Source organism: Phyllobates terribilis, unplaced genomic scaffold (genome assembly GCF_046119375.1).
Source record: "Phyllobates terribilis strain yellow unplaced genomic scaffold, ASM4611937v1 Scaffold_5318__1_contigs__length_52569, whole genome shotgun sequence".
In the NCBI taxonomy this organism is placed as follows: Eukaryota; Metazoa; Chordata; class Amphibia; order Anura; family Dendrobatidae; genus Phyllobates; species Phyllobates terribilis.
The window spans coordinates 15,392-43,349 of record NW_027368065.1 but is presented as its reverse complement, the minus strand read 5'-3'; the positions used below and the strand labels follow the sequence as shown (position 1 = coordinate 43,349).

The 27,958-nt window shown below is 35.4% G+C and overlaps 1 protein-coding gene and 1 pseudogene across 1 annotated transcript; one reads left to right on the top strand and one right to left on the bottom strand.

The window, feature by feature from the left end:
* Positions 1 to 483: 483 nt before the first annotated feature.
* Positions 484 to 2,057, bottom strand: LOC141250060 (uncharacterized; annotated as a pseudogene).
* A 23,222-nt stretch (positions 2,058 to 25,279) lies between these two features.
* LOC141250058 (uncharacterized) lies at positions 25,280 to 25,582 on the top strand. The gene has a single exon (XM_073669861.1). The coding sequence runs from the start codon at positions 25,280 to 25,282 to the stop codon at positions 25,580 to 25,582; it is 303 nt and encodes a 100-aa protein (XP_073525962.1).
* Positions 25,583 to 27,958: the final 2,376 nt, after the last annotated feature.

The following is a 27,958-nucleotide window of genomic DNA, read 5'->3' as shown; positions in this document are numbered from 1 at the left end:
CTATAGAGCCGGTTTTCACAATAGCTTAGATCTATGCACACACAGTTAACCACTTGATTTAATCAGATATTGATGAATAATCAACTTTTGTAAAAATCTTACCTTGAAAACTTAGGTTTAGGCTTTTGAAGTTGAAATTTCAAGTTAAATTAAGGCTCAGATTAAAATGATTATAGAAAATGGTGAGTGATATGGACAAAATTGATGCAAAATCACTGGAGGGTAATGAAATTCGAAGGTGAGGGAAGAAGGGAATGATTAAACTTAGGTTTAGGGCTTTGTGAACTTATGTTTGGTTCCCATTTTCTGCAAAGCAAATATGTTCTCAGCAGCTGAATTCTCTTAAACCCTTGAACACTTGCGTGTTTTGAGGGCATGTTTGTCACCAGATGAATTCTCAGCATGTGAATTCTCAGCCCTGTTTTGAAAAGTTCAAAAAATGCCCTAACTAGAAATGAATTGAGTGCAGAACAACAAAAAAAACTACAATATATTTGGAACATGTGAATCTAATCTGTGTTGTAACTCCCTGATCTTGATAGACAGCTCCGATTTCTGCTCCTTGTAACTCTGCCCAAAAACTCTTTCCCCTCAATCACTTCCTTTAGCTCCCCTACTCCTTCTTAAGCATATCAATCTTTTCTCCTTCTCCATTAGACCCATTAACATGTCTGTTTTCAGGCAAGTTTTTCCCCACAAAATGATCAGCAATTGCCTTTATGAGTTTCTGGATTTCTCTCTCGGAATCAAAGAGATCTGTGTTTGTAGAGTCCAGTTGGGACTGCAAATGGGTTGAATGTGATGCCTGGAGGTTGAGGGCGTTCTGTAGTTCAACAATTTGATCATGCATCTCCAATATCATGTCATCTCTCCTTTTCAGTTGTTGTCTGAGTTTTTGTATGACTTCTCTTTTGGAGAAAATGTCGGAGTCTGAATCATAAGCGCAGGGAGAATCTAAGCAGTTTGAATGGTGAAATGGGCGAGGAGGCAGCTCAAGATGGTCTGGAGATGAAGTCCACTCCACGCCGTTTTCTGGGTTGTACTATGGAGTAGTGATTGTTACTAGAGAAAGTGAAGCCTCTTGTTCGGTTATGGTTTGGTCGTTTGGGTGGTTGTAATATTATTCATGCCTTCACTTCCTGTATCAGCGACCACATATTGGAATTAATTTGAGGGATAATTTCATTCACTATTAAGGAAACAACTGTCAGAATCTATCATTCTAAAAATAGGAAATTGAGAAGTGCTTAAAAAATGAATTGAACTACTTGGATTAGAACACTGATTTTCAATAAATTGGCTGTATTGTGGATTAAAAATTAGGAAATTGGGTGTACTATTGATGCGGTTCAGTTCGTGTAGGATTTTAAGCCGCAATCGGCAAAGACGGGAAATTTGGGGAAACTATCGGATAATCCGGGAAGTTCGCGGAAATGTCAGATTTCGACGAAAGCTTAGTGTTTTCTGGGTGGAAACAGTGCTCTAACTCAAACTCATGCTTTCCCATGAGCCCGGTGGTTTCGGGCATCGGAGATCATTTAGAGGGTCAAAATTGCATTTGATACTTTTCGGGTTTTTCTTATGTTTCTGAATGATTAGACTTTCCTTCTAGATATTAGGGTTTGCATATTTAAGGATTCCTTTATGTTCCTTGGCCGGTAGGTTTTCTTGATTAATAAAATCTTTGAGGTTTCCTCAAAGTTGTCATCTTTCGGTATTCTGCGGAATAATGAATCTTGGCTCGTTCTTCCTGTCCATCACGTACGTTGCATCAACTGTGGAGCAGTGATTGTTGAAGTGCTTAAAAACACTGATTTCAATAATACATTGATTTCAATTCAGCAAAAGACCTATTTCAATTGATACTTAGATAGTTATATAAATCATCCAAATCCTCAGGAAAAAAATAGTATGTGTAGAAGCTAATTCAATCAACAGTGCCTCTGTTCTAATATTCTTACTGTACGAAACTGAGGTTCAAAATTTTAAGGGAAAATGTATGCTACTTAATATAGTTATATGTTCACATTTTCTTTCTCTTCATTAACATTAATCATTGTTAAGAATAAAAAATTCAGGAGTTATGGGAATGGTGTGCTAAAGCAACCCTCCACCAGATTACCTCAAGCGCAATGGGAATGGTGTGTTAATCATTATGGTTCAGGATGATTTCAAGGTATTTATTCATCAAGTGTGTTTTTTATCTTAGTTGGTTTATATAATATATGAATAAAATATATCTTATAGGTTTTGAGTCAAAGGAACTCCAAAAACAGATTATCTAAGAATAGATCTTTTCATACTACTAGAAATTTAGCCTTTGCTGAAGTTGAGGATATGCTGGTAATACTTCATTTCTAGTTGATTAGCGAATAAATAGATAATTGTTATTGTTTTGAATTGTATTAGAATTTACTAATAAAATCTTATGATAACCTAGGTAAAAGAGAACAATGGTGTGAAGCCTTCTACAGATGTGATATGGCTTATTGAGCACACACACACAAATAAAGAAGACAAACTTGAATGGGTTGATGGAACACGATCTAAAATAATTCATGTATGCTTCGTACATTTGAATGAAGGCGACATTGAAATTATTTGTTTAGTATGTTCTAAACTGCATTTGAATTATGTTGAAGGAAAAATTGAAAGAAGTAGTTGCTACAGTTGGTGATTCAATGACACAAGAGGAAATATTAACACAAGTTTTGGAGCTAAGGTCTGGGTATGTTCGTGGGAAAGGGACTGCTTTACGCGGCTATACCAAAGGGAAGCACCAACTAGAAACAACAAAGACTAATGGAGCGACAACAAGGAAAAATACAAGAACAAGATCAAAGGATAAAGGAGTTAGAAGAGATCCAACAAAAGCAAAAACAAGAACTGGAAGAGATGCAACAAAAGCAAAACAAGAATAAGAAGATTATAAAGCATAAAAATAACAAGCAATGGAAGATTTTAAGCGAGAGATGTTTGACCAGCTAGCAAATAGAGGTGTCCGGTAACAAATCCTACAGGCAAAATATTATTTCTAGTTCACATATTTCGTGTTAATAGTTGATAAATACTATCTAGCACACTTGATATTTAGCAATTAGTTAGTATTAGGGTTGCACAAGTAGACCTGTGGACCGTAAAACCGGACCGGACCGGACCAAAATGGCCGGACCGGATCGAAGGTATTTCGGTCCGGTCCCCGTTCCTAGAAATTCTGAATTTCGTTTCCCGGTCCGGTCCTAGAAATACTGTTGTTGAAGAGAGCTAATGTTGCTGAATTTTTTGGATTGATGATTGCAAGTTGCTATCTGAAATTTGCCTGTTGCTGAGTTTTTCAGTTGAAATTACAAGTTGCTATTTTTTCAGCTGCAATTTGCTTGTAGTTGAGTCTTTCAATTGAAATTACAAGTTGCTGAAGTTTTCAACATCTAAGTTTTTCTATTTGATGTCACAACAGTGGCTTTTCAGCATGCTTATTGTGAATTGTTCGTGCAGCAAACTTATACATTAGAAGTACATAATCTAAATATATAAGCAGCTTAACTTGAACACCGTAGTGGCTGCTAGATTAATGCAGCAAATACTTCATGATTGAATTATTCTGTCCATTGTATTTAATGTCTATTAATTCCTTTCTTTATTCTCTTAAATTTATCCCTTAGCTTTCAAAATCATTTAGTTTGGGAAATGGTTTTCCCTAAGGAAAGCACATTCTCTAGCATTTGAATGATAAGATTGTTGTATGCAGGTTGGGAAGTGGGTTTCACTAAGGAAAGTGTCTTTCTTTTGGATATCGAAGTAATGAAAGATGCCTTTTATTGGATCATGGAAGAAAGTATTGGAAGATTATAATTTTGAACATATTATACATTATATGATTTTAAGTGAGGTTGTGAAACTATAATTTGGATGGTTATGATGTTTATGTATCTATTGACCTATGATTTTAGATAAAAGCTCTATGAAATTACAGGTTCCATGTTTATATATCGCATCATTGTTATTGTTGCCAATTATATATTAGGGATGTATTGCAACGACTTTTATCATTGCCAAATATGTACAAGGAATGTATTGCAACGACTTTTGTCGTTGCCAAATATGTACCAAGAATGTATTGCAACGACTTTTGTCGTTGCCAAATATGTACCAGGAATGTATTGTAACAACTTTATCGTTGCCAAATATGTACTAGAATGTAATAGGAATGCATTGCAACGACAAACGTCGTTGCAAAACATGTATAAGAACCTATTGCAACGACCAAAGTCGTTGCCAAATCATATATGAATGTATTGCAATGACTATTTCGTTGCCAAATATGTGTAGAAATTACGTATAGAATGTATTGTAACAAAATTTGTTGTTGTCAATGATAGTTATGTATTGCAACGACCAGGTTGTCGTTGCAAAAAATGTTGTATTGTATCGCAACGACAATGTTTTCGGAATGGACTTTGCGAAAACTTTGTCGTTGTGAAAACTAGATAGTTTTTGCAACGGAAAAAGTCGTGCTAAAGCTTTTGCCTACGGGCTTACGGGCAACGACCTTGCAAAGACAATTGTCGTTGCAAAAGATAGTTTTTTTGTAGTGTACGTTTTGTTCATCAAAATAGATGTTAACTAGTTTAACTTGTTTTATATGGAAAACATTTATGCAATATTAATAATATGAGTTAGATATATTGAGAAACAATTTTATCCCATAATAATCTGAGTTAGATACATTGAGAAACAATTTTATCTTATGATATGCAAGTCTTATTTCTTGGATAAGTTTGATCAATGGTTTAGATTTAGTCTCCTTATTTCAATTATTCTACTTACACCTGGACATTATTGGATTTTCATCATAAATTTGGTCTTCATCAACCTCCATCTATTTCTCCAAATATGTGTTCTCTATCTTTTCTCCTCCGTGGTAACAATTTCCTCCTTCTACCTTCAACTTTGTGATCTATTCATAATCATCAATCATATCCATGAACTTCATTATTCGTTTCAATTTCTTCCATAATCATCAGTGTCTTGTGCGTATTGGAGTTTTCTTGTGGCTCCATCAAACTCATGGATCCAAGTATGTATTCTATCCAAACTTTACTTGTTTTTATCGCATTTTACTTGAATTGATGCTTATTCCTTAAATTCCTTGTTTTTGGTGCTTGTTTGCCTCAAAACATTGTAGATATTGGTTGAAGTGCTATGATGTCTCGGTTGTGATGATATTGTTTTATCAACATTCCGTATCTAATTATAAACATTATTCTCTACAGTCTTGTTGACGTACTTATATAAGTTTATGAACAACTACTTTCAATTTATAAATATTGGCACGCAAATTATGAACATTGTTATATGACTAATGAATATTACACAACTTTCAGAATTGATTTGTTGAATGATACTAATGAGAGTGTTGATAAGATAATAACAAGTGATGTTTTAGTGATGATGATTATGAGGTTCATCTTTCAGAACTAATTTTGATATTATATCTTCTATTCATACTTTTCTTGTTTTTTGTGTTAATTTTTAACTAAATTGATGCTTATTCATTCAAATACTTGTTGTGTTTTCTAATTTTCCTCAATAATTTGGAAGATATTGGTTCAAATTCTATGTTTGCCTTGGTGTTGATTATCATGAAATCAAGTGTATGTGTTTTATGAACATGCAATTACTATTGATGAACACTGTTAAGACAATAACGAACATTGTTAAGGCAAGTATTAAAATGTAGTAGAAAGCCTACTTGTCACGTATCAAGTGATAACTTTTTTGTGTAAGAAAGTTCTATAGATATGTATGTCATATTCATTGCTCAAGTTATGATACCATAATGAGATTTTATTTGTAAGATTATGTTGTTGTTCAAGAAATGAATTATATGTATTTTATGAACATCTAGTTAGCTTTTATGAAAATTAGGTCGACATTGCCCGTGCTTTGCACGAGCTCGTATTCTGGTTGTTGGATCTTTGTACACATGTTTGTACATGTGGACTCGTAGAATTAAGGTTGCATTACACTTTGTCACTAATAGAAGCAGTTTTTGCTTAAACATACAATGTGCATTGTCAGTCAAGTCCATGCTAGTGATTGAAGTTGTTTCAAGAAACAGCTCAAGGGGTGCCGACATGTAAGCCTGGCCGTGGTGGAGATTGAAATTCGGAGAAGAAATCAGATTCTGAGAAAAATTATTTTGAGATTGGCAAGAATGATTCCAAAAGTGTTGTAGAAGATGAAAAGACTGAGGCCTCATCTGCAATTGCTCCATTGACCTACTCCGAATCCAGTGTGGTGTCAAAGAAGGACAATACTGGTGAGGCAAGCATGGTTCAAGGACAATCTGAAGAGAAAGAGGGTTGTGGAAAGTCTAGGTAAGATGGATTTGGGGGCAATCTTGGTGTAATTGGAAGATATCAAATCAATCGTAACAAGATGTCCATGCTGAATTTCGAAGAGGAATTAGATAAATATGTTATTAAATACTCCAAAGAATACGTACAATAGAAAGAAGAAGAGTGGCAATTGAATTCTTTCAGTGTTGTTGTAAGCGAAAGAATCTCCTTCTTGGCTTTCAGATAGTGTGTACAAAATCAATGGAAGATTGCAAGACCTGAGATTCTTTGTACAGACAATGGCATATGGGTGTTGAAATTCCAATCCCAAGAGGACAAAAAGGAGATTCTGAAGACAAAGGTATGGTTTCTACTAGGGAATAAGCCTTTTGTCATTCAAGATTGGATTCCTGGTGTCAAAATGGAATAGGAAAGCTTCAAAATTATTCCTGTATGGACTGTACTTCCTGGCTTAGACCCCATTTTCTACCTCATTGGTATGCTTAGTAGAATTGTATGTGTGATAGGAATTCTTGTATGTCTTGATCCAATAACTAGCAAATTTGATCATATCTCGTATGCTCGTTTACTAGTGGAAATAAATGTTGAGGAAAGCAGATGGAAGACTGTAAAGCTTGAGGGGTATGATGGAAGGCAATTTACTCATGAAGTCAAATTTGAATGGATGCCAGGTGTTTTTCATAAGTGCAACGTGTTTGGTCATAGATATGATGTATGTCCAGATCGTATTGAAGGGCAAAGAAGGTTTGCAGGGAATCTACCACAGAAAAAGAGGAACACATTTACCCAATTGACACATGAGGACAAAGGTTGCATCAGATAAAGTAATTGAAAACTCTTATCAACTTGCACTGAACAGCTAATGTGAAAGTCAAGAAGATAAATCGGTGGGAGGCAATCAGGAGGATGCAGGAAACAATAAGATGGGTGGTGGACCCTCATGGAAGGAGGTTGCATTTGAGAGGATAAAAGTGACTAGTGAAAGTGATACTGAGAGGTTAATGGTAAAAAACCAAGAGGAGTAAGATAGTAACAATGCTGGTACTATGGGAAATCAGAAGAAAGGTGGAAAGGGTTGTAGAAACACTCAAATATGTTTTAATGCATAGTGCCAAATTTGTTGCATGGAACGTGCAGGGTAGTAACTCCCTCGATAAGATCAGGATGGACAATAATTTTGTTACTAAGAATAAAGTGTGTGTGTGTTAGCTATTCTTGAAAGTAAAGTTGAACAGTGCAAAGAGGTGGAAATGGATAGGAAATTGTTACCTACATGGAGTTTTGTCACTAATAGTAAAGATACTTGTAGAGGTAGAATATGGCTTTCCTAGGATGATAATAAGGTGATAATTGAGAAGAATGAAATTCAGAAGCAGGTTATTCATTCCAAAATTAAATGTTGGTGGTGTTTCTGTCTGGGTTTCCTTTGTTTATGCAGTAAATTTTGTTGCAGATCGTGTTGAACTTTAGGAGACTATCAAAGCCTTCAGTGGTAATGTTGATTGTGCTTGGTGCCTTATGGGTGATTTGAATTGTATTCTGGATATTAATGAGAGATTTTCTACTAGCTCTATGTCTGATGTCAGTTTATAAGAACTCAGGGATGTTGTTGATTTTTGTGGGTTAGGTGATCTTACAGCTTCAGGAGCTAGATATACCTAGGATAACCAGAGGTTTGTTATCAACAAGGTTACTTGCAAATTAGACAGGATTAAGGTGAATGACAGATGGAGAGATGAAGCAATAGTCATGCTCACTTTGGATGCCCTGATGAATCTGATCACACTCCAGGGATTCTTAGCATTGATGGGGTTTTTCTTGCCAAAAAGATTCCTTTTAAGTTTCAGAGTTGGTGGTCTATGGAAGACAGATTTCCAGGAGTTATTAAGAGGTCTTGGAACAATGAGGGGACTGGTAATGATCAGAGTATCTTGATGGGTTGAACTAAAAAGACTAAACCTGCCCTTAAAGTCTGGAGCAAGTCTATTAGGAAGGATTGGAATCATGAGGTTATTCTCAAAGAAAAGAAGCTGAATGATTGTTTTGATCAATTGCAGACTAACTATGGTGATGAGCCGAAATAACAAGCATTCAAAGATGCCAGAAACAATCTCATTGAAGCCAGGAAAAGAAGAGATTCCCTACTTGAGCACAAGGCTAAGCTTGACTGGATAAAAATAGGTGACGAAAATTCCTCTTATTTCTTTAATTGTCTTAAAGAGAGAAAAAGTAATAATGCTCTTTATCAGATGTGAAATGCTACTAATACCATAGAAGAGGATATTGACAAAATAAAAGATATTATTGTTGGCTTCTATATTGATCTCTTGGCAAAGATATTCCTTGCAATACTCCTAACTTTGGTATGCTAAGTGGTGATAAGATTAGCAATGATTGTTGGGGTAATCTGTGTAGAATTCCTACTAATAATGATATAAAGAAGGCTATTTTCATTATTGGTATCAACAAAACCCCTGGACCGGATGGCATAAATATTGGTTCTATAGATGTTGCTGGAATACTATTGGCAATGATGTGTGCAAGGCAGTTAAAGAGTTTTTTCTTAAGAACACACTGGTAAGGCAGATTAACCGTACTTTTGTCTCCCTCATTCCCAAAGAGAATAAGCCTGAATATGTTAAGGATCTCATACCTATTTCTTGTTGCAATACCATCATCAAAGTTGTTACTAAAATTCTGGTTGAAAGAATCAAAGGAGAACTCATCAACATCATTAGCTTGAGTCAAGGTGCCTTTATTCCTAGGACTGAACTTAGCTCACAACTCGGTAGTTGCTCAAGACCTCATTTCTATTTACTTCCAAAAAGGTAACTCTCCATATTGCTTGATTAAGGCTGATATCATGAAAGCTTCTGATAATGTCAACCGGGATTTCTTAGAATATGAATTGATCTATCTGAATTTTCCTTGTGTTATTATTGACTGGATCATGCTTTGCGTTAGAACTCCTACGTTTTATATTATGATAAATGGGGAATATGAGGGGTTTTTCCCTGGCAAGAGGGGCCTAAGGCAAGGGGATCCGTTATCGGCCCTTCTCTTTGCTATCATCATGAAGGTTCTCAGTAGAAAATTAAGGGTTTCTTTCAATAATAAAGACTTCTCTTTTCATCCTAAGTGTGAAAAAATGGGTTTGGTTGATATGGTTTTTTGATGACCTGCTTATCTTCTATAAACCTGATAGAAGTTCAATTAATGTGATCAAGGATGTTTTCGATGAATTTGGTAAGAATTCTAGCCTTAAGCTGAATAGCTCTAAGAGTGAAATTTATTTTGGTGGAGTTGACAATAGTTTGGAAAAGGAACTTATAGAGATCCTCATGTTTAATAAGGGGACCTTCCTATTAAATACCTCGGTCTTCCTTTGCATTCTAGGAAAGTCAAAATTTGTGAGTATGTTGAATTTATTTCTAAGATAACTTCTAAAGTTCAGAGTTGGACTAGCAAGAAGTTGTCTTATGCTGGGAGATTACAGTTAATTCGTGTTGTCATTGGTGGAATCCTTACTTTTTTGTCCCTGAATTTCATTATTCTTAAGTCTGTTGTTCTTAGAGTGGTGGCTATTTGTAGACAGTATCTCTGGTCTGGTAATCTGCAGAGTAAGAAAATTGTGGTTGCTTGTAATGATATTACAAAGCCTTTTGAATAAAGGGGATTAAACATCAAAGAAATCCTTCCTGGAACAAAGCCATGATGTTTAAGCTGATTTGGGATATGAAGCAAAAGAATAGAAACCTCTGGACTGAATATGCTAGGAAAATCCTTCTTAAAGGCAGTGATTTGTGGAGACGAGAGGAAAAACACAGACTCTTGGGCTTTAAAGAACATACTCAGGATAAAAAATGAGGCCTATAAATTTTGTGTTCCTGCTAAGATGAACATTAATGATGCTCAGGAAGACACCGTCTCACTGGATTTCTTGGGGAGAAGCAATGGAATGTTAAATTGCTCTCAAGTCTATGATTTCTTTAGAGGAAGAGATGATGCTAAGGATTGGTGCAAGCTGCTCTAAAGAAGTTGGACACCTAGGAAATGGGGATTTATTGTCTAGATGGATAATCTAAAATGACTTCCTACAGGTGATAGGCTCCTAAACTTGGGTGTTATTAATGTTAACAATTGTTTTATGTGTAATGATGCAGAGGAATCTAGTTCACATATCTAGTAGGATTGCAAATATAGCTCTGAAGTTTTGAAAATCATCCTTAGATGGGGTTCAAATGTAATAGTAAATCGAGGATGCATAGAATGATTAGAAGTAGGCTACACTTATAACTCTCCTTTGTTTCCTTTGTTTTTTTTTCATGTTGCTTGTACGGTTGTATTCTTTCATTTCATTAATGAAATGAGATGTTTTAATGGTAAAAAAAAGAAGTAATTTAATTTATTGGTCATGTAACTTGTGTGACTATGTGTGATAGTTCATGGGTTCTCGTATATTACATTGTTGTTGGTTAAGTTTATAATCGACTGTTGTCATTTTTTATGCCTTATCATTGATGTTTCAATTTTCCATTTCATTCTCTTTCTTGATTAACATGATAAAATATCAAGAAACTGCATATACATAATAAGAATTGAAGGTGATACAGAAGAGAGGAGAGAACTTGTAAAAATAATAGAAAAATATAGGTAGAAATTGAGATTGAGGTTGCCTGCACTTTGATATTGGCCATATCATCTCTATCATAAAGTCACTCAACTTTTTTGTTCTCATCAATAGATTTATAAAGATGGTTGCTCTTATGGGACTGTATGTGTGTGTCCATTTATGTAGGTACAGTGTGCATGAGGTGATATTTGACTTGTGCAAAGAACGGTCAAAACATAGAAAGAGCAAATGTTCAATGTGGTTTCATAAGGAGATTTTTTATATATATTTTTTACATTAATAAAGGATGAGAAATAAAATATATAGAGTCTTGAAATTCAAATGAGTACGAGACTAAATTAAATTTATTTAACTATTAATCTTCTCTAATAAAATAGAAGGCTAACACAGTTTATATTTGAAAGTTTTAGTTTCTTTTTTAACATTTATTATGATCAATCATGAAAGGAATGGTAAATTGAAAATTTTAAAAAAAAACAACTTAGAGACAATTAATGCTTCTAAAAACTCAACTTTATAAATATTATAATTAAATTGTTTTGTAATTAATGAACATTACACAATTTATTTTCATATTCTATCTCTACATCGGTAGCATGTCGTCATGATTTGGTAACGGTGGATGTGATGATTGTTCCACATAAGGTGGGTGATTTGATAATGGTGATGTGTTGATACAATATTTTCTTTGACCATATACATCTTCATAATCGTGGATGGGTTGAATGTTTCGAACAAGCATGTGATCGTTCTCTCAAGTCGCGTAATAATTTTTGAACGTTCGTCTCTATCAAGATCCTCAAACATGTGGTCGTAGATGTAAACGTTGCCGATGAGTTCAAATTTGTCGCTTCTCCGACGATTATGAGGTTCAATTTCCAAAAGGCAAGTCAACTTATTTCATCCCTATGAGGATCATACATGTGTTAAAATCAATGTAATGTAATAGTTATGTGAGGATCATATATTTTCTTGTTAAGTTTTTGGATTTTCACTTGTTCTTTATTTTTTTAACGTTACTATTATAGTAATGAACTTTATGGGCTCAAATATGAACATGCTATACAAAGATGATACTGGGATTGTGTTTGTAGTGCTTCTTGCTTATATACTTTGTTATTATTTATGAACATTAATATCGTATAACTGAACCTTACAAGGAAAAATATGAACGTATTTGTTCTTATGAACTTGAACACTCGTATAATAAAATTCTTGTATATAATAAATAAACTTGATTAGACAATTTCGTAACATTACCATAATTTAACATTTTAGTTGTAAATAGAAGCACACACATGTATTTTTGTACTCAAATTGTTCTCAGGCTCACAAATCTACCAAATTCTCAATTAAATACACAATACATGCTTAACTTATTCATAAAACCAAACACATACTTTTTACAACTCTTTTTAAAGATTAATTAAATTTCTCATTGCTTGTACATGAGTTACTAGCAAGTTTCTAATCTTAAAATCATCCCCAAGCCTCAACCTCATGATGTTGGCTTTCATATTTAGTTTGTCAACTTTATCTCGTACTATCTCTTTTCCTTTATCTTTTTACCCTTTTCTTTTAGGAGTGATAAATGCCCTCACGCTACCTCCTTTATCAATACAAGAACAAAATTGTATATATTAATCGGGTGTGTGCATGAACATAAACCCCATAATTATGAACAAATCTCTATAATACATGAACACACACAACATGCCATCATAAGTTTTTGGATCATAACATGAATAAATATGATCATGGACTCCTAAATAATTAACAAAGAACGAATATCAATGAACCATAACCATGAGTAAAACAATGTACAAGGCTTCTCAATCATGAGCAAATAGTTAGTATACATGAACCTTAAATTATTTCATAACCATTGATGCATCATAAACATGAATAACACAATGATCATGGAGTTCTATGCAATGAACAAAGAGTTCTAAATATTGAACCAAGAGTTCTAAACAATGAACACTAGAATATATGCATTCCGATGAAGCTGCTGGTGGGGTTTATTTAGTCAGAGAATGAGTCAGATGACCTATTTTCACACCAAAATTGAACTAGTAATTAGGTAATCCTAGTCCCAACTAAATGCATCTAAGAAAAACTCAAAATCCTATAGTTCAAAGGTCAATATGACCCCCTCTTATTGATAAACATAACACCTCCTTACTTGTCAAAACATGAAAAAAAGAGCTTGCTATTAATAATATTTTACTTCAATTTTTCTCTTATTTTCTAAAATTGCGATCTTGTTCCCTAAATTAATACAAAAAGCGTGTATGAAGTAGTAATCAAACGAGAACTGTGTCGATTAGTTGCTATTGTTTTTTATTTCAGCACATGGAAAATAAATAAAGGTTGGAGTTTACCTTGAAGATCCAACTCACACTCTTTGATGGCATTGAAGCAGTGAGGGAGACGGTCGAGGAGAGCAACAATGATGGCTTAGGAGAGTGCAACAACGAAGGCCGAAGGAAGAAAAACGAGAGGACAAGAACGATTTTCGCAGCTTGCTGGGATGGAGGACGAGGACGTTTTCATAGTCGCTGGGATGGAGGAGGATGTCAATGGAGAGAGAGACGCATTTTTTAACCCTAGAATTTTTTTTTTTTTGTTAAATTTCAACTCTTATCCGTATAATTAAAAAACCTCACAATTTACAAAAATGCCACTTTTGATGAAATTTAAGCAATCACTTCTCTTCTAATTTTGAATGTTCATTGTTTTAATCCGACGATTCCTATCACTTCCAATATTTCACTCTAGTAAAACTTCTCAAAAGAAAATGTCTCTTAATAATGTATAGATCTGTTATGTTTATTATAGATACCTAAATAGTTAATGTAAAAAATATAATCACAATATAAATAAATATATAATAATAGTTATACATAACCGATAATCTAATTAATATTTTAAGGATTATAAAAAGTACATTATATAATATCAATTATATACAACGAGAATATTTAAAACATATATTTTTCAGCTCATTCGTATAAATAATAAGAATAAAAACCGTTGAGATTACCTCTGAAATAGAAGATACGTCATTTTATTGCATATATAAAAGATCAAATAGTATTTATGAAATTGTGACCATGTTTAGAATATTCTATTCTTGTTAAATTGTGAATCTTGAAATTTCCGTGATTTTTGTATTGGGAGAATGCTCCCAGACCTTATATGCCTTAGTTTAATGGTTCTTACTGCACGAAATAGAAGATACGAAAGAAACAATGTCTTTAGCGCTATATTATTCTATTGGTAATATTGTTTTTTTTTGTTAAGGAGTTGTAACTATGTTAAAAATATTCTTTATTTGTTAATTGTTATTCTCTATATTCTTTATTTTAGTTATTTTGTATTTTTGTTCATAGGATATCCTTATGATCAAATATAAAAAGATGCTAGATTTTTTTTAGAGAAATTTGCGGGAAAGCACCCCTTATATGGCCCACTTTGACATATAACACCCATTATATAAAACTTTATTTTGTCTCACTCCTTATTTGAAGTCGGTTAGCAAAGTCCCACCAATGGCCTATTTCTGTTAGATTTTCCGTTAAAATCGAGTAAATTACTAATTTGCCCTTACATTTTTTAAAAGGTGACCTAATAGAGCTAAATAACGGGATTTCTTCCCATCTCTTGTTCTTCCCTTGTTCTTCCCAGATCGTACGAGTAAGTTAATTTCGCTCTCAATTTTTTGTTCTTCCCAGTTTTGTTGGTTGTATTTGCTTAGATTAGCCAATTTCGCTCTCAATTGGTATGTCTAGTGGAGGTGCTAATCGAAATTGGGGGCGATTTTGTTCTAGGGTTCTTGCGCAGCTGTTGAGATTCGGAATTGCAAGAGGCGATTTCTGTGGACATCGAACCCTAGAATTGAAGGTAAGTTAATCTCTTTGATACCCCATGGATGATTTTCTGCGTGAAGGTAAGCTAATCTGTTTGAACCCTAGAATTATGGATTAATGGGAATTGAAACATTTAATTGCAGGTAAGATGTCTTCATCGAATTCTTACAATAGTCAGTTGGGCACCCTTTGCTTTTGTAATCAAGATGCCCGAATGAGTACTGCACACACAATTGCAAATTATGGAAGAAGGTTCCTAGGGTGTGCAAATTACAAGTCAAGAAACAAGTGCCATTTTTTTGCTTGGATTGATGCACCATTTCATCCTCAAGCATCAAGTGTTATTCAAAGATTGGTGAAGCAAAAAAAAGATTTGCAGGACACTGTGAAAGAGCTTGAGGAAACCTTGAAGGCTAAAGACATTCTGCCGAGCAAAAAATGCCAAGGAAATAGGCTTGATTTATTTGTAGGATTAGGATTAGGATTTGTTGTGGTTGTCCTTGGTACTTATTATCTTACCAACATTTAGGATGTGTTTAGGTGTTTATGACAACAAATGGCACTTGAGCTTAGGTGTTTATAACAGCAAATGGCATCAAGTTTTTTGTTGTTTTGGGATACTTATGACAGTTAATGTAATGGAGTAATTTGATGAGTGAAGAATGTTTACTTTTGGCATTTAAGTGCGGAATGTTGGAAAATGTTGATGACTACAAACATATGAAAGGATATGAATTCAGCAACCAGAATACAAAACACATAGAATACAAAGACATGAAATTTAAAGACAGCAACAAAAGAGTGAAACAGAAACACATGAACAATGAAAATAGAGTAACTGAAATGGTTGTTGAATGAATATGTCGCCATCTAGGAATCCTTGAATATCTGGACCTTGTACATTGTGTTACCATCAGGCATTTGAACTCTTGTGAACAAAGCTGCATCATACTTGGCAAGTCTAGTCCCAATAACAAAATCTCTCCATCCAAATCCTAGCCTATATTGATTCTGGCTGAATTTCAAGCGACATTCCCACTCTCTGTTTCCATGGTCAAGAGTCACAAAAGCATCCACATATTGGCGCAAGAAATGGTCGGCATGTTGGAATGGAAGAGGCTACAAGAACAAGCAAAAATAAAATCATAAGCAATACATTAATGTTCTGGAAAAAAATAGGAGGGATTTAGAAATTTATCAAACCAATCTGTAATCATCCCCCACAAAACTCTTCTTCATGGAGATGGCAAACTCGAGCAAAGGTTTTTTGATGCATGCATTGGCTCTCTAAAGAGCAAGAGCAGGGTTTGGTTGGCGTTGAGGTTGAACCACAACTGGCTGCATTGGATGAGGTAGAACCCATTCTGCTGTTGGTGGGCTGCCAGAACCAGTGCTATTAGTTCCATCTAAGGAGGATGAGGAAGAGAGAAAAATAACTACATTCATTGTTTGAAGAGTGTTGGATTAGGTTAGTGTGAAGGAGGATCCGGCATGGCTATTTAAGGTATGAATGAAGCCTTGGAGATGAAACCACTGACCACACAGTTTGACCACACAGTTTTCCACCCTTTTTTGGTCAAAAAGAAATCTGTCAATATCTGACCACACAGTTAAAGCTGCATAATAGACCATGGCATTGGAAATGAAAACACTGACCACACAGTTTGACCAATTTATTTTGGAAACTAAATGAACCCCAAGCACAACATATGATCAACAAGCTTCATTCATTAAATTTACAACATAATGTTTGCTATCACTGACAGCAACAACATGATTCAACAACAAAATAAACTTCACCAGTCAAAGGAAAATCAAAATAAACTGGAACATGCTTGTTTGATTCAACAACAACAGAAAATGAAATAAGTCTTGAGAGGCTTGGGTGCCAATGGGATTGTCCTGTTCCATCTCCAACATATGTACAATCAAAGTCGTATCACTAATGTCATCCTGGCTCTGAGATGCTTGGGGCATAGATTGATCTGGATCTTGACTTAGCACTTGAGCTTCACTTGGCATAGCTTGATTCTGACTTGTGGAGCCAACATTGGTCTTGGTGCTTTCCCTTACCTATTTAAACACATAGAAAACATGATATTATGTGTCAAGTTACAATTGAAAACATAAACACTATGATGACACTTGAGATTGTGTTGGATTCCCAGTAACCTGAGAGGCTTGGGTGCCAATGGGATTGTCTTGTTCCATCTCCAACATATGTAAAATCAAAGTAGTATCACTAATGTCAGCCTGGCTCTGAGATGCTTGGGGCATAGATTGATCTGAATCTTGACTTGGCACTTGAGCTTCACTTGGCATAGCTTGATTCTGACTTGAGGAGCCAGCATTGGTCTTAGTGCTTCCCCTTACCTATTTAAACACATAGAAAACATGATATTATGTGTCAAGTTACAATTTAAAAAATAAACACTTAAGAAAAAATAAATCCTACCTCCTTCCTGACACACTTCCTCTTCTTGTGTGTAAACTTCATACTATTATTAGTTGTTGGTCTTCATCTCTTTCCTGGAGCTGGCTTAGGAGGTGGAGGTCTTGAGGGATTCTGAGATGCTTGGGGCATAGATTGATCTGGATCTTGACTTGGCACTTGAGCTTCACTAGGCATAGCTTGATTCTGACTTGAGGAGCCAGCATTGGTCTTAGTGCTTCCCCTTACCTATGTAAACACATAGAAAACATGATATTATGTGTCAAGTTACAATTGAAAACATAAACACTTAAGAAAAAATAAATCCTACCTCCTTCCTCACATACTTCCTCTTCATCTGTGTAAACTTCATACTATTACCAGTTGGTGGTCTTCCTCTCTTTCTTGGAGCTCGCTTAGGAAGTGGAGGTCTTGAGGGATTCTTACATGATTTTTTTTTGTGCCCTTCCTCATGACAATTGGAGCACTTATTCTTCCCATGTCTCACCCTTGTAATCTTGTTAGGATCAGCTTTCTCACCTTTCTCATTCTTCCTTGACTTCTTTGACCTCCCTGTTTGTACTACAAGCTTTGGTGGCTCAAGAGGTTGGAAAGCAGTTTTCTCCCACTGATCCTCTCCAGGCATGGGGTTGACATTCAATGCATAGGCTCGCATGAAGGTTTCTTTGCAGTAGTATGGGTCCACATAGGCATTCACATCCAACCTATTATTTAATAAACAACAAATGGCATGAACACATGGGATCCCAGTTAAGTCCCACATGTTGCAGCCACAACTCCTTATTCCAAGATCCACCACATATGTCTTCCCTTTACAATCTACCTCATACTGCAGTCCTTGCCCAAAGCAAAAGCAACTACCAACACATGCAATCTTGTTATTATTGACCAATGTTTTATCTTCTGGAGTGAGTAAACCTTGGTGAGCAGCCATTTTTTTCCTCTTGTTGATGAACATCTTCATTAACTTCCTCCTGATCCATTCACACATGGAAAGTATTGGAAGTTCTCTTGCTTCAAGTATGCAGCTGTTGAATGCTTCACATGCATTGTTGAGTAGCATGTCTTATTTAGCATAGTGTTTGAAGCCATGTAGAGACCATGTTTCTGGATTGCTCCTCCTTAGCCAAGCTTCTGCTGTAGGATCCATATCCTTAATCAAAGCCATATTTGCCTCAAATTCTGGCTTAGTAGCTGATCTAGCTGCAGCCCAAACTGCATCTTTGTATGTACTCCCACTCCACTTGACTTTGAAATTATTGTGTAGGTGTCTAAGACATACTCTTGTGTCTGCCTGAGGAGCCACAATGCTTATAGCTTCCATCAACCCCTACAAGAAAAAATAAATTACTTCAATGATTTGATCAACCACTAAAAATGCAACATCAAATTAAAATTAGTATGACTAACCTTCTGTCTGTCTCACACAAATGTGATAGGTTTACCTCCAATATCTTGCATCAGAATCTCAAGGAACCACACCCAAGTTTCCTTTCTCTCTGCTTCCACTACTGCATAAGGTATGGGGAAAATGTGATGATTACCATCCATTGCTACTGCTGTGAATACTTGAACACTGTAAGCTCCCTTCAAATGACACCCATCTATCCCAACCACAGGTCTAATCCCTGCAAGAAATCATTTCTTGCATGCATCTAAACACACATAGAACCTTTGAAAAATTGGTTTCTCTGGCCCTTGTTCTGGTCTGATATACAATGTGCTCCCTGGATTTCTCTTCACCACCTCAGCTGCATAATCATACACTAGCATATTGCATTGGGGCATACCCTTGAGTCTCCAGAATAGCCCTAACTCTAGCCCTCCATGCCTTGTGGTAGAAAATATGCACATTGTAATCTCTTCTAACTACTGAAATGAAGCTCTTAATCCTCCATTGTGGATCATCTCTATAGTGTTCTAGGTATTTCTCAGCTAACCACACTGGTGTAACCTTTGTATTAGTGTGCTGCCACCCACAATCATGCTTTGGCACAAATGATTTCATCTGAAAAGATCCATCCTTAGCCATCTTCCTACCCGTTGCCTTAAATCCACACAAGTTGTCTTTGCACTCTGGCTTGCACCTTTTCCTCCCTTTCTTCATAGGACATTCACACTTCTTTGAACAATAAACTGACACTCTTGTAGCATCATTGTGCAGGAAATAAAAATCACCCCCATTTTCTATAGCAAACTGTCTTATTGCCTTTCTAAAGATGATGTTTGAGCCAAATTTCATGCCAGAACATAATTTAACATTTCCCTTGAAATCAACCAATGGATTAAACTGAGGATACCTTGGTTTGTCAGTCCTTTCATCACCTGTGATTTGGCTTCCATAATCATCATCTTCAACCCTTATGTTGAAAGTATCCTCCTCCAAATCAGCCCTGCTACCATCCTCTTTCAATGCATCATCCTGAGCTTTGTCTGTCTCCACATTCACTCTCTCAGCTTTGCTACCATCTGTCTCCACATTCACTCTCTCAACTTTGCTACCATCTACCTTTGGAGCATCATCATCTGAAGACTCAGCAAATGGATCTAGCAACTTTTCTTCACCTAAGTCTGAAGAATCAGATCCACCTTCTTCACCGGTCTCAGTAGACTCATCAATCTCATCTTGATCTAAGGGAACTTCTTCTTCCACTGGTTTTGGGGAATGGAGTACGATAGCTGTGCATGTGGGAACTTCCTTGGGAGCTTTTTTCCTGGGATTTTAAGGCTTTTTTTTGCCTCTCTTCTTGAGACTTGATGAAGCTATAGAGGAGCTGGCTTTTGCTTTACCAATGACTTTGGTGTGGCCCAACATCAATGACCTTGGGCTCTTTTGTTTTCCTTTGACCACATAAACATCAATTTCCCTTTTCTCTCCAACATTTTCACACAGATCCAATATATCTTTGTCACTTACTATTTCTTGCAGCACATCATTCAGTGTGCAATCTTCTTTACAAAACCAGAGCTCCTTCACCCCTATTATGCCTTTTTCATCCAAAAAACCAACTAACTCTACCTGGATAGCTTATCTGGATCAATGTCAGTGATACCAACTTCCCTTTTCTTCTTGAAGCAAAGCACATAATTTTCCAAGCAAAATTCCCCACCCACTTGAAAGATTATACTAATCATCTGTCACATATAGCCAAAAAAACTCATTAAAAGTTGAGATATATGGAATCCAATGCACAAAAGTAGCATGACATATAATTGTATCTGCAGCAAGGCAAGTGTTGAAAGATTCCCTAAATGGCCCCACATCACCCATCCGACCAATTTTTTCACATATAATACACATCTCTTTCAACATATGTAATTGAATTCCACAACAACCTTCTTGGCCACAAATTAATTGCTGCAAATACCTCTTCTTCATTAACTAAAAGAATCAGTTTAAATAATAGAGGCCTCGAAATAATAATGAAGGAAGAACAACTTACCAGAAACTTGAAGCAGCTCCAACAATGGCGACATCGTGGCAACTAAGTACCTCCTCAGAATGCGAACTTCAACTACGCGAAGCCCCTCGGTGACAATGGCGACAACCGTCAGCACTTACTTCCTACTCATAATGCGATCTTCCACTGCGCGAATTGGGGGTTTAGGTTGGGGGAAATTGACAACCCAGTGAACAATTAGGCTAGATGCTTACCAATTTCGAGAACGATCTACAGATTTTGCAAACAAAGTGCCAAATGATCTACTGCCCTAGAATTCGCTGTTTTTGAGCTGGATCACTTTCCACAACGTCTCTTATTTTAACCGGCACCAACCAGTTATCAGGCCAGCTTTCGATTTTAACGGAAATTCTAACAGAAATAGGCCATGGGTGGGACTTTGCTAACGGACTTCAAATAAGGGGTGGGACAAAATAAAGTTTTATATAAGGGGTGTTATATGTCAAAATGGGCCATATAAGGGGTATTTTCCTGCAAAAACCTCTTTTTTTATGCTGAATTTATCTTGTTATAAAATAGAAGATTTTATTCTATTCTGAATTCCAGATTTTACACACTTGTCATAATCTTTTTGAAAATTAGTAAGAAAACATCATGTATCAAATTTTTATATAAGGTTGAAAACTAAATATTTATTATTTTACTTTAGTTTAATGTACATAGATTTTTCCACTTCACTTAGATTAGAAGGCAAGTTTACTTTTTTATTTTTTTAACCCCTTCCAGACATTTTGCCTAATTATCCCCCGTTTGGTTAAGGTTAACGGAAAGGGAAAGCAAAAAGAAACAAATTTAGACCAGTATAATGTCAAGATATATTGATCATATTTTTGTGTGTTAAGGTAGTGTTCCGAAATTTGCATGTGAAAAAGAAGCGTGAAGGGATTGTTTGACCCCTTTTGAAACCCTATTCGAATATAGAGGGAACAAATACATTTTGTTCAAGAGAGTAACAAAATTATTTTGTAGTACCAAATCCCACAAGAATATTTTGAAAAATGAACGGTAATATGAATGTGATCATTTATTTCATTTCCGTTTATATTACCGGAAGATAATATCAAACGAGACATCCGTGTTTCTTGTGAGTTGTTGGATCACTACTTACACAGATGAAAAAGGGTCTCATGATTCAAATACTTTTATATTTATTGTTTTATGATAAGTTTTTTTTATTCAGGCTAATACTGGGACCTTTTTTATATTGGACGGCGATCCGTAAACCCCGCCTTACATTTAATGAAGATGTCGTTACGAGGATTCGAACCCAAACTTTACAGTACAATACAACATGGTTGTCAGGATCAAGATCCTACTTTGAATCGGAGAGGGGGATAGGATCGGATCGGTAGGATCGAAACGTAGGATCGTAAGATCCTACTCCCTCCGTCCCTTTTTATTCTTCCCATTTTCTCCCAACACGTTTGTCGAGACGTGTTTTCTACGATAACTATCTTCACAATGAAGTTAATAAAAATTATGAAATTTATATCTTGTTAAAGTACTCATCGAGACGAATAAAACAATACCAAACATGACTATGTTTTTCCATATGCATCGAGAGAAATCGAGAAAATTCTATCGAAATGTGAATAGTGAGTAAAATAGAAATGGGAAGAATAAAAGGGGACGGAGGGAGTACGATTTTTTATTACAGAACGATTGAAATGGTTAATTATGACTATGATATGTATTTCTATGAAAAATAATACGAAAATACTAACTTTTGATCACATAAGATCGGTATTAGAGTCGTGCATAGTTAAAACGATTGTACGATGGTTAATTTAAAGTTAAACAAATTCAAAATAATAATAAAGTTTTACATTGTAGTTCAACTTCAGTTTAAGGTTTATGCAATACGAATGCCATATTTGTTGTCCTTTAGGCGCGTAAATGCTTTCTCTTCTCTGTATGCACCTAAATAGCATTGAAAATTAAATTTAAATAAAAATAGTTCAATAATATAAGAAATTAAGTCCAGTATTTTAACTTAATTGAAGGAAAATAAGCAGTTGGGAATTAGATAATAGAATATTACGATCCTACATGTCCGATCTTATACGATCATGTGCGATCATGAAGCTAATCCTGGTATAGGTCCAATCCTACATAGAATCGGGATCATTTTGCAAATTTTGGATCGTAAGATCGTAAGATCATACGCTCCGGATTGCGATCCTCACAACAATGCAGTACAGGATTGTTATATTTGTACCGCTCAGCTAGACCCTCGTTAACTCTTTCGTGAGAAGCTTTTCTGAACAGGGTCGGGACAAAGATGAATTTAGATTGTTTTCGTGTACCGAATAACACTATAACAGGATTCATGATTTCTCTAAAAATCAACATGATTTATGTTGCTTATATATTATTATGAATAAGGATCCGGTGAAAACAATCTTTATGGTGCGAAGTGCGAACTTTCTCGGATACATATATAACACGCTAATGTTCACATATAATACGATAATGTTCACATCTAAAGGGATAAAAAAAATCACCCAGAAAACGTAAAAAAAATAAAAAATAACAGTTCACCATTAATTACAAAAATGTCACCGCGTGGATTCATTAAAAAACTCATGTTTTAATCTCAGCCCTCCATTTTCTAATCTAATGGCTCAACATGCTTCGCACTTCACACCATAAGGATTGTTTTCACCGGAACTCACCTCATATTAATATTGCACATTTAATTGTAAATTTTAGATATTTCAATCCGTAATGTAAATAATGATGAATGTATAGTTTCTGGAGAAGTTGAAAAAAAGATTTGGTTGAACTTTGACCATAAATTTTTTAGAGTCGAATGTTGCTATTCAAAATATGAACATAAAGTTTTAAATTGTAAATGTAGAGCATATGTTTATGAGCTTACTAAAAAATAAAAATAAAAGTGATAAAAAATAACATGATGATAATATTTTAAATGTCTCGAAATTTCTTTTCTTTTCTTTTTTTTCAGCCAGTATACAAGTTTATACTGTATGTTTATATTTTAATGCTTAATGTTCATTATTAATTAGATATCGGGATTTGAATAAAAAAAATCGCATTTTAAAATCTAATTTCAACGGAACGTAATTGAGAAGTTGAAACGTAATTACATAATTTGAAGGAAACTCACAATAATTGGAGGCAGAATATTAGGGGGGGCACGGTTGGTTAAGCGATATTCGGTTAACCGAATAACGGTTAACTGTGCACTCCAATCTTGGTGGTTAACCGGTGTTGATTAACCGATATATTCGGTTAACCGGTCTCGGTTAACCGTATCATATTCGGTTAACCCGGCAAAAATGGGATTTCAGGTATAAAAATTATAAAAAATATATTTCAAAATGGATTTTGAAAATATTTCGGTTAACGGGAGTCAGTTAACCGTGTATGCGGTTAACCGTTATTGATTAACCGAATACACCGGTTAACCGTTATTGACTAACCGAATATTTAGTTAGCCAAAACCGGTTAACCAAACTACCGGTTTCTGGTTATTAGGTACGATAATACGGTTACGGTTTTTTTCCAACCCCTACAGATTATAGACACTACACAATTGAAAAAACAGTATAGGAGCTACAACGTAGTTATATGAATGTTCGACAGAATTTCATTGAGTTGGAGCAAAATACAAATAAATATACCATTATAAATTTTTTTGATGAATAAATCGATAATAAAAAATCAATTTTATGATTTATTTGTCAACTCTCCGGTAGGCTAGCGGATAGGATATCACGTCTCATACGTGAAGGTCGGGGATTCGATTTCTGAGAGTGGTATTTCTCACCCATTTAATCAAATGAGTGTGTGAAGGTTTATCTAGTTGATGGGACCCCGGTATTGCTTATTAAAGAAAAAAAAAAGAACTTTCAAATTTAAAAGTATAATTTTTTTAATTTTCAATTTCAGATGGGACTTGCTAGATATATACATGTACTCGAAAACAGATATGTTACGGTGATGCAATCTTTGACGGCGTTATACGGACGGCATGGATACCCCAACATGATAATTTGATAATATAAAGTCGCTTTATAAAATAATTTCTTATAGTTTATGACTTTTTTATATCTTCATTTTCTTTTGTTTGCTTTTTTTATTTTGATTTTGGGTCCATATTCTTCTCTTTCGTACTATAATTAATACATATCAAGCCTCTGCAAAATTCGCTCCTCTCTCCGTTGATCTCCTCTATCTATCATTCTAGGGTTTTCTCAATCTCTTCTCTCCATTTTCCTTTAGCTTTTGAATCAAACAAAAGAAAGCACAAAAAAGTAAATCCAAACACATGAACAAAATATCGCCTTAGAAGCAAGATAATAGAACATGACACCACCAACCATCTTTCAACCAAACTCATCTTCTCATGTACTAGTCGTTGACCCTTGGCCTTACACTTTCCTCTAAGGCTCGACTAGCACTATCAATTTACTCTCTTCAATCTTCCTAGGGTTTAGTTACTTGAAAAACAACCGGGTCGATTACATATACACATGGGAGGGGAGAAAGAAACGGCCATGAATGACGTGCCAAAAGGGTGTCTGGCGATAAAGGTGGGAGGAGAAGGAGCGGAACAAGAGAGGTTCATAGTGCCTGTGATCTACTTTAACCACCCTCTCTTCCTGAACCTTCTCAAGGAAGCTGAGGAAGAATACGGATTTCGACACAAAGGAGCCATCACTATCCCTTGCCATGTAAACGAGTTTCGACATGTTCAAGGGATAATTGATAAGGATAAATCTCATGGCCACCACCACGCTCATCGCCATGCTATTGTGTCATGCTTTAGAGCTTGATCAATTTTCTCTTACTTTTTAATTGGTTGATTTTGGTATGATCTTCGATTGGTATGATAGATGTAAGTCCTTGTTAGTTGATACAAAGGAAAAAATGTTGTGCTTTTTGGTTTTTGTATAACTTCTTGCTTATCATAAAAAGGTGTGGTGGTTATACTGTGAGGGTCATCTTGTAAAATTTTATGTTCTGAATTCTATAACCTTTGAAAGAGGAGGATGATTGAGTATGATAAAAGATTCGTCTCACGAAGTTTTCATTTTAGGGAAAATGGTGAATGAAGTGGTTTAATCAGTCACCGATAGCAACAACCAAATAATCGCAAAACGAAAAACATACATGCAAACTCAGAGATTTGTTATGCAGTTCGGATATACCTACTCTGCGGGTCTCAAGTATCGAGAGCCAATCCACTATACAAATAAAGAGTTTTCAAGAAATTACAAGATCTAGGTCAAAGCAACAAATAAGAAGCAACCTAGGCTAGAGCGATACAAGAACAAGAAGAATACTCCATGTTTAACCAAACCAAAAGCCCATGAGTCGCTAAAAAGGCTGAGCGACTGAGCACCGGGCAAGAACAAGAGTTCCAGGAACTCTTCGAACCACTAGAACAACCACCAGCGAAGGAACACAAGCCTCCTTCAACAAGAGATTAGTGAGCAAGAGATTTGCACAGCCAAATCTACTCAGGAACACTCTCGGATCAACACAATGAAGAACACCGAGGAACTCTCTCTTTCTCTTGGGAGCGTTTTAGGGTTTCAATTGGCGGAGCTAACACATACATGTGAGCTACAAGGGTTTATAACCCTTATATACCTCAACCTATCAAACCCGATTTCCTCTAAGCCGGTTCAACACAAGGGCAACTTCTTGGGTCGATACCTGGTTTGGGCTTAAGTGATCGCTCGACCCAAGGTTACAACTAAACACTAAAGTTGTGACCCAAATACAACATATTACAAGAATATCAATGTTTCCCAGCAATTTCCCTCCTGATTTCTTAATCTGCATTACCCTAGATCGGCCTATAGAACACAGCTTAACCCGGAGCAAGGAGTGTATTTCCTCTCGAACCGTTCTTAACCTTCATGTGTATCAACTCAGTGTGTGTCCCATATATGTAAGAAGTCCCCACAAAATGAGATTTTATCAGCTGTCACGATTTTAGTACCAAAGTCAGAAGGGTTCAAATCCTCTTTAATTTTCTTTATAACAACTTGTTTGTTATCAATCAAGTCTTTAATAAAATATAATCTCACATCAATATGTTTAGATCTTTCATGATAAACGGGGTCTTTACAAAGAAACAATGCACTCTGACTATCAGTATGTATCACATGCAATTAAGTTTTACATTAGATTTCACTAAGTAATCCAGTTAACCACACATCTTCCTTAGCAGCTTCTGTTGCAGCAATATACTCAGCTTCAGTTGAGGATAAAGCCACAACTGATTGTTGTTGGGATTTCCAGGATATGCAATTTTCCAGCCCAAGTGAAATAATAGGCAATCATTGATTTTCTATTATCCTTGTTATTAGAATAATCAAAATCAACATACCCAAAGAATTCACTATTGGTTGCATGTTCAGAATAGACAAGACAATAGTTCTTAGTATCACAAGAAAGTAGTTCATAGTTGTCCGATGACCCTCCAAGGGTTGGACATAAACCTACTAAGTACACTAATAGCAAAAGAAAGATCAGGTCTGGTACAAAGCATGGCATACATCACATAACCTACTACTATGTCATAAGGCACATTCTTCATATTATTAATGTCTGTTTGATTTTTAAGGAAACTATCTTTAGTGAGCTCAAGGTGCCCTCCTAAGGGTATATGTGTAGGTTTAGAAGTCTCAATGTTGAACTTTTCTAGAACCTTTAATATATAGTCATTCTGGTAAAGCCACATCAACTTCTTTTTCATATCTCTTATTATATTAACACCTAAATTCCTTTTAGCTACACCTAAGTCTTTCATGTCAAAGTGAAGTTTTAGGACCCTTTTAACACCAACTATAGAGACTTTAGACTTACAAATCAACAATATATCATCCACATATAATAGTACATATCATGGTGATTCAGACTTAACATTTTTATAATATAGTCATGTATCATAACTATTTTTACTAAAACCTAGTTTTTTCATGCAAGCATCAAACTTTAAATTCCATTGCCTAGGTGATTGTTTTAGGCCATAGATTGATTTATTAAGTAAGCATGCAAAGTCACGTTTAATTTTATCTACAAACCCTTTGGGTTGTCTCATATAAATGGTTTCATTTAGGTCACCATGTAAAAATGCAGTTTTTACATCCATTTGCTCTAGTTCCCAATCAAAAACAGTACACGTAGCCAGTAAATGT

What these genes read in the sequence shown, in the direction of transcription:
- LOC141250058 (XM_073669861.1), top strand. Translation starts at nt 25,280, where the DNA reads ATGGGAGGGGAGAAAGAAACGGCCATGAATGACGTGCCAAAAGGGTGT.